This window comes from Cyprinodon tularosa, unplaced genomic scaffold, assembly GCF_016077235.1.
Source record: "Cyprinodon tularosa strain WSP-4 unplaced genomic scaffold, ASM1607723v1 ctg343, whole genome shotgun sequence".
NCBI lineage: Eukaryota > Metazoa > Chordata > Actinopteri > Cyprinodontiformes > Cyprinodontidae > Cyprinodon > Cyprinodon tularosa.
This window is the reverse complement of record NW_024039056.1, coordinates 996,027-1,003,979: the sequence shown is the minus strand read 5'-3', so window position 1 is coordinate 1,003,979 and position 7,953 is coordinate 996,027. Positions and strand designations below refer to the sequence as shown.

The following is a 7,953-nucleotide window of genomic DNA, read 5'->3' as shown; positions in this document are numbered from 1 at the left end:
AGAAAATTTCCAAAGGGAGTTATGCCTTTAGGACTAAATGACTTCAGGGAAGCATTTATCAATGATCTGATCAATAAGAACAGCAAATCAAATGGAACCGATTCAAATGAGGAAGGATGAGGATCTGTGTTCAGCTCAGCCACAGAGTCAGAGAAAGGATAAAAAATAAACTCCACTTTGGGTTCAGTGTTGCAGCAAAGAGTCTAATTTTAGTGTCACCATTTCCTCCAATTAATCCCAGGAAACAGCTGAGGGGGGGGTTTCATAAAACTCACTCAGAAAAGCCAGACATGGAAACCAAACTCTGACTCAGCGAAGGTAAAATGTGTCACGTCATGATTACTTGGTTTCGGGAAAAGGACGCCTCGTTTGCTTAATGTCACTGATATGAGACAGGTTTAACTTATCAGTGTTGCAGCACACATAAGCAGACCGAGCTGATCACGGAGTTCAATGAGAAATCACGGCGATACGTTACACTGAATCAGGAGTTCAGACATTTAAATTGAAAAATAAAAAATTAGGGAAAGGCGATGGCAGGCAATCGCTTATATATTAAATACGTAAATTGTCACTTATTCTACACATTATTTCAAGACACATCCAAATTAAATCTGGTATGTAAACATTTCACTTAAGTGTAAGCCTATAGTTTTTTTTTTCCTTTTTTTTCCCTTTCCCTATAGTGTTTTTTTAATCAAATACTTCGTTTTCAGTCCCATGAACTGCAGCCAGTAAAGACTCATTTCAGTCTGTGAAATTAACATTTTCTACATGTAACTCTTTCAGTAAAACTAGTGGCGACATACGCACCTGGAAACAGGTGAGAAAGTACAAAAAACTCAACTCTGATCGTTATTTTGACAAGGCAACAAAAAGATTTAGGCACTAGAAATCTGGGCTATTTATTCACATTGTAGCCAACAACAAAAAAAAGTGAGACTTTGGGAGGACCACCATCAATGTATTTTACCCTACCACAAAGGAAAGGCAGGCCTATGCAGAGAAAATAAGGGCTTGATTTAAGCTCTGTACCAGTTAAGGTGGTAAATTAAAAATGAATAATGTAGAAACAGGGTGCTGCCCCCTCCTTTACGACCTCCTCCACAGTCTCTGACGCATCCTGGGTGAGGATGCCTTTTCTGGGTTAGGCAAACATCTTTAAACAAGGTGGGGAAAAAAAAAATTCAGATATTGCCTTTATACCTTCTATATTTGTGTATACATTTACTTACATTTACAAAAGCTCATAACTTGTAGCCATTTTTGATGACATCATGCATTAAGGCCAAATGATAATACTCAAATAGTGCTGGATTCAGAGTTTAAATTTAGTCAGCTCTGAACCTGTTCAAGCTGAGTTTACTGGGTCAGTTGCCGTAGTAACCAAGTCAACAAGTTAGTCAGCTTTATGAAACACAAACAACAAGCCAGAATAAGCCTGACTTAGTAACTCAGCCAGTTTTATGAAACACCCCTTCAGGTTTTCAAATCAAAAATATCGAAGAGCAGTTTGATGAATTTTATTGGACATTAAAGAAACCGTGTGCTTTGCTCTGAGAAAAAACAAAACAAAAAAACACAGCATGCCTGCTGTTAAGTACAGTGGAGGATTGGTCATGCTATGGGCCCAGTGGCCCATGGGGGACATTAAAACATTTGTCCAAATCTATCATTTTAAGGCAGGATTTTTCAAAAATTTCATGCTGCAGCAATAAAATACTTTAAGGCTTTTTACAGATTTTTAACAAATGATGTACGTCTTTTTACAAACCAAACAAAAATTTAGGTGGCAAAGGATTGTATCCGATTGTCAAAGTCGAACATTTCCAGACAAGGGCACAGTACTGAAATCTTCTCTACCAAAGTAAAAAATATATTAGCAGTCAAATATAAGTGTTATACCTTCACTGACAAAGTTACATGATTTGAAAAACTTCAACTCAAAATGTGAAAAAAAAAAATAATAATGCACAGAAAATCATAGATACCAGCGCTCTGTCTCCATCTTATAGTGACGGATGATGCATTAAATTATTTTACATGTCCATGTAAATAATTCAGTTTCTCTATGCAAGTCTTTTCATGTACATATAAAACATACCACGTAAAAAAAGAAGAAAAATAAAACATGCTGTAGCACAAACTGAACCGAGCTAAAAATACAACTTTGTTATTTTGTTTTTAAAAACTATTTACATTTCCAAATGTTTTTTTATTTTTTATTATTTTGTTTAGTTTTAAGGCAGGAAGAGACTTCCTGTCCCGTTTACAAAACCCCAGATGTGTGTACACACAGGCACATGCTTGTGCACGGATGGCTCACACAGGAACATTCAGACAAACAAATGTCTCTTTGGCTGGTGTGAAGCTGGTGGCACGTCGCAGTCTCTGTGTGTAAATACATTTTGTCAAACTGAAACAAAACTCACACAAAAAAAAAACACACCATCTAACAGCGTAGAAAATAGGCTCCAATTATAATATAGTGATTTATCTCATATGTATTTGCAAATATATATATATTTATATACCAAAAAAACAAAACTTACTTCATATTAAGGGCCTGCCACACATATGCCCTTCATCGTGTTTATATACTGATAAATCACATTCAGAAGAGTGATGGTAATTTAATAGGAAGGCATCAATAAATAGAGATGTGTGTGTGTGTGTGTGTGTGTGTGTGTGTGTCCCTGGGTCTGCCATATTAAACAGCTCCAGCCGTCTGTCAGTCTCCCTTCGAGCTTTGTGCTGTATCCAAATTAACCACCTGGAGCTCCGTCAGGTTACTGCTGCTGCCGCTCGACTGCTGTCCAATCACCATCTGCAGGGGACAAAAAAAAAAAAAAAAATGGAAATGTCAGGAGGGAGAGCAGATTGGAGAGCCAATCACAGGTCACGGCGTCACACGCCAGCCAGCGCAGATGGAGATCCTGCAGCTAATCCACAGACTGCTGCAAAGCAACGGATGCTGAAGCTTTTAACCCCACAGTAACGTTTCTCTGTGTTCACAAGATTTACCAATGAATTATCAATTCATTGGTAAATCTAATAATAAGCTTTATACTTAGCAATTAGGTCAAACTACTTTAGACATGCACTGCTATGAGGTGTCACAGGCGCATGCCCATAAATTAGAATAATATCAAAAAGTTCATCTACTAAAAAAGTTCTTATTCATACATTAAACTGATTTTTATGCTCTGCCTTACAGTCCGTCCAAACTCTCCTGATAAAATCTGTACATCGATATTTAAAAAGACGACTTCCTACAGAAATGTCCGTTTTCCTTCCACTAAACTTTCCAATACTTTTTTTTTTTTTTTGCCAAAAACACCATAAGAGATGTCATACAATTTTTTTGGGCTTGAAAGATTTAAATATAAAGGGAAAGAATATTCCACACTATTATAACAATTTCCCATATTTCCTGAATCAGAAAAATGTGTTTTATCTATATGTATTTTTCAATGTATCTATTAAGTAATTGGATGAATGTAGGCAAGCCAAAGCTTTAATCCATTTTTTTTTTATTCCTCCTGTGTGTGGCTTTTTTCTGTAAAGACAGATAAAATATGCTTAATTAAAATAGTAACACACTTATTTGGTTGAACCAAAGGCTTACATGTCTGAGGTGTATATTTATATTAATATGACAGGCAATTTTTTGTTCATATTAAATAAGATTTAAAATAAAAAAGATATACAATACAGAAATGTTGTTGAAATAGTTTTAGTCCACTATAAGTCTTCCTTCCACTAAATGTTCTGTTAATGTGCTCAAATTTTAAAATGTACATTATAGAGCTGGGCGATATGGCGATATATATCGTGAGGACGAGAGAAACATGTCTATCGTGACCTTTCTCCTCTATTTTTTCTATCGTGATAAACTTTTTTATTATTATTATTACTGCTAATATACATTTTAATATAATTTGTTAATATAACATTTTGCGTTTTTGCTATGCAAACTCTAAGTGTATATAACGAAAAAAAAAGAGAATAAAAAGATAATGTGTAGAGAACGTGGTTTTGCGACACTACACCGCTTTACGTCACGCGGCTTTGCACCATACGTTTGCGACATTACTGACGGAGAGAGACCGCGAAATTTCTTTCTGGCGTGAAGAAAAATGAATGATGGACACCCAAGAAGATGTTACCACAGCAGCGGTTACAGAGTCCGAAACGGTTGCCAGGTCACAGACACAACAAACACCACTTTTGCCCAAAAGGGGAGGCAGCTCGGTTGTTTGGTTATATTTCGGATTTCAGCCATCTGATAAAGAACAAACGCAGCCGATATGTAAACTGTGCAGCAAAGCCGTTCCAGCGGCTGATGCAAATACTTCCGGCCTCTTTTACCACCTGAAGAAAAATCATGAACAAGAACACGGGAAACTACAACCACTCCGATCAAAACAAACAAGGGATGAAAATACAGGAAGCAATGGAAAGAAATTCTCACAGCCGAAGCTTAAGGAAGCATTCGCCCAAGGATCACAATATGAGAAGACGTCTCAGCGACACAAGCAGATCACAGGTGCTATTTCACGCTATATCTGTAAAGGCATGGCCCCCGTTTACATAGTCGAGAAAGACAGCTTTCGGGACCTCGTCCGTACACTCGATCCCAGATAGAAAACAAGGTAAGTGAAAGACAAGAGAAAAACCTGGCCTTGGAATTTTATAAAATGTCAATAACAAACAAATATGAAATGATTAATTACTGCAGCGCAATAGCCAAGATTCTATACTGTTCACTGTCATGGCCGCAAATTGCATAACTGGTGTTCTTGGTTTGGGGTTGGGATTCTCATATTAGGAAACAAGATGATGGGTAAAAAATAGGCGATGAAAGATTTTTTTCAACCCTGTCCATCTGACGGACTATGAAAACATAAAATGCAACATCAGTAGTGGTATATCGTGATATATATCGTTATCGTGATATAAAATAATCCATATCGTGATATAGTTTTTTTTCCATATCGCCCAGCCCTAGTACATTATACTTTAATTGTAGGTTCTTGAAATTGAAGAGCATTAAATATATCTTTTGAGGCTGTCTTGTTTGGAGGGAAACTAAAACAGCAGTCTAATGAAAGATGGGGCTTTGTTAGCTCTTTATTTCAGCTCTGCAGGAGTTGAGCCCAGTCTCTTTATTAGTTTCACAGCTTTAATGCGGCAAATAAATATCAAAATGTATGAATTTGGGACATTTGTTCCCCATCGTGCCTGCTGATGAAAATTAGCGCTTTCTTCTTTGATTTCCAACTTTGACCCCGCCCGCCGATGGTTGAAGAGAAATCCACAGAAACACTGCACCATAACATAAAGCAGCATGGTTCAAAGTGTGGTAAAAAAGTAGCAACTCATAGTCTGAAAAATACAGTAATTATTTCCTGAAACATTTATCTGGTTTAAAGGTAAATTAATCTCTTTTAATTTTGTCAAGTTGGATTAAATTTAGAAAACTGTATTTGATGCACTTTTCTTGTTTTATTAGGCGTTTCCAGCATCAACTAAAAAAATACGAAAGCGGTCATGTCCTTTAGATATTTTTTCACTGGTTTTCTCGCAAAAACAAGTTCTTTTTCTCATTATCTAAAGATAACGAAAGCCGTTTTCTCGAGATAACGAGATGATGGTGTGTGTTAAAACTGATTACATCCTTCAATACCAGAACAGCAGGAGAGGATTTATAAGTCATAGCAGTTTATGTGTAATTCTTTAAATAATCCTGTGTTTAACTTTCAGGTAATGAGACAACGTTGTTGGTTTGATGATTTGCTTCCACTTCATAAGCATTTAGACCTATGCCTCCAGCGCCGTAGAGCCAGGTGTTTTCTGAAGAGCCCCGGTGTTACGCCTGTAACAGGTATAAAGATGCATTAAGCCCCAAAATAAGTCCAGATGAAAGATTTTCATAAAAAAAAAAAGTCAGATTTGTTTCTACTGTATTCCATGCAATCAAATCATCCACCGCGACCTGACAATGAATGAAAAGAAATAGGAAACTAAAAAACTGATTTGTGCACACGCAGTACCGCGACTGAACAACTACAGGCACCACAGGCATGGATGGACTGGGAATCCTGGGCTGTTGGCCGGCCTCAATCAGGTTAATCATCTCGTTATCTCAAGAAAACAATTAATTGTTTAACTGTGATAATTAGATAGTTTTGTCATTATTTTAAGAAGGTAAAGGGAAAAAAAAGTCAAGTATGATCGCTCTCGGCTTCCGTAACAAAGAAATAAAGTCCTGCTCTAATGTGGGTTCATTATTCAGTGGGGTCTAAGGGGGATGTTTTTAACGTACAAAAAGGCAGTCATTTTAATGCACTGAATAAAGCTTTTTATTTCTTATTCCTTTTTTTATTGCTGCTTTAGTTTGGGGTTGTAACATTACACACACAGGGATATATTTTAAGCTGTTTATCTTAATTCTGATTATTGTGGCTTAGTTTAAACCTAGAAACCTCTAATTTTCTTTAAAAAAAATGTAATTACATAACAGAAAAAGTGTTTGTTAAAAAATTAAGAAATGTTACATTCTACTAATTGTCTTTTCCCACCTTTCCTCCTTCCACTAAACTTTCAGATAAATTGCTTGGACTTCGAAAAATGACCAGGGAAGTTATATAGCTATTTTCACAGATACATGGAAATATTTTTATTTTTAAATCGACTGAATCTCTGGGTTTTTTTTCTATGATACAATCATATGAATCAAAACGATTAATACTTGAAATACATCAAGATTATTTAAACAATTCAACCTGTTGATAGTATTCTATTTTACCAGGATGCACCTGCATATTAGGGCTAATGCGTGAAAAAAATCAACAAGATGCCAGCTGACCACTCCACATTCATAGAAATAAAAAAGGACCAACAGGGGGTGACCCTGCCGCCTGTGTGCCAGTGCTGTTAAGATGCATCAGTGACGTCAAGGTGGCATGCTGGTTGCATAGGGAATATGAGAGTTTCACTTGTGAAATGCAGATCTTGCCGTACTGGGTGTAGCTGCACTGCTGAGACAGGGATCTGCACCGTGCCCGGAGGTGCTGTGAGGAACACCTGAGGGACAGCACCTGGGAGGAGAAAAGAAACAGGGTTTTCTCATCTCCAAGTCCCGGTAAGTCAGTTAAAACGACGTGGATCGTTTCTCACCTGAGTCTTGGCTGTGCGCGTGGGACACCTGCATGGCCGAGGTTCCCTGGGAGAAGGCGTTGAGCACGGCCAGCCCTCCGTCGGCCAGCGTCGGCGTGGAAGCGTACATCACTGTGTGAGGGCTGGGGTACATCATGTGACCCGGTACAGACGTTGGCACGGACGAAGTGACAATGGTTGCCGGGAGACTCACCGTTGCTGTGGGAGATACAGAGACTCTAAAGGCATGAGGGGTGTGCACATGTAGGCCAGCAGATGGCGCATGGATCTTAAATTCAACTTCCTAGTCAGTACTGTTCCCATTTCCACTTCTTAAGATTTGCCAGTACCTTTTTAAAGTATTCATACCCCCTTAGCATCCACATTTTTTCACATCACAAGCTAAAAAGTGTTATAATTGTGACAGACCAACAAAGATCTGAAAATTGTACTTTTGCATTTAGTATTCCTTTCACTCCTAAATGAAATCCAGTGCAAATAGAGGCTACATGTTTGCCATTCAATCTCAGCATGATTCCACCTGTTCTGTAAAAGTTTGAAAGGTTAGTTAGAAAACATTATGAAGACTGAGAAATGGAGCAGAGTTAGATTAGAGAACAAGATTCCAAGCTTTAAACGTCTCAAGCAGCACCAAATATCTGAGTATGGAGTAGGGCAGAGACATGCCGAACAAGGAGAGCATGACTCAAAGAATCAGACATGGGGCTGATTGTAACTGGAGGAGCTGCAGAGCTCACAGCTCAGGTGGGATCATCTGTAAACAGGAAGCTT

At 37.8% G+C, this 7,953-nt stretch overlaps 1 protein-coding gene across 3 annotated transcripts in view; it reads right to left on the bottom strand.

The window, feature by feature from the left end:
- Nucleotides 1–2,173: 2,173 nt before the first annotated feature.
- The window catches only part of srfb (serum response factor b), a 38,790-nt gene continuing 33,010 nt past the window's right edge, over nt 2,174–7,953 (bottom strand). Inside the window, exons 6-8 of one of the 3 annotated variants that reach the window (XM_038294742.1) lie at nt 7,183–7,380; nt 7,002–7,103; nt 2,174–2,827 (exon numbers count right to left, since the gene is read on the bottom strand). In XM_038294742.1, coding sequence (XP_038150670.1) covers nt 2,790–2,827; nt 7,002–7,103; nt 7,183–7,380 — 338 coding nt within the window. In that variant the 3' untranslated portion in view covers nt 2,174–2,789. The remainder of the gene's footprint in view (nt 2,828–7,001; nt 7,104–7,182; nt 7,381–7,953) is intronic. The other 2 variants (XM_038294741.1, XM_038294743.1) reach the window with 2 other exon arrangements.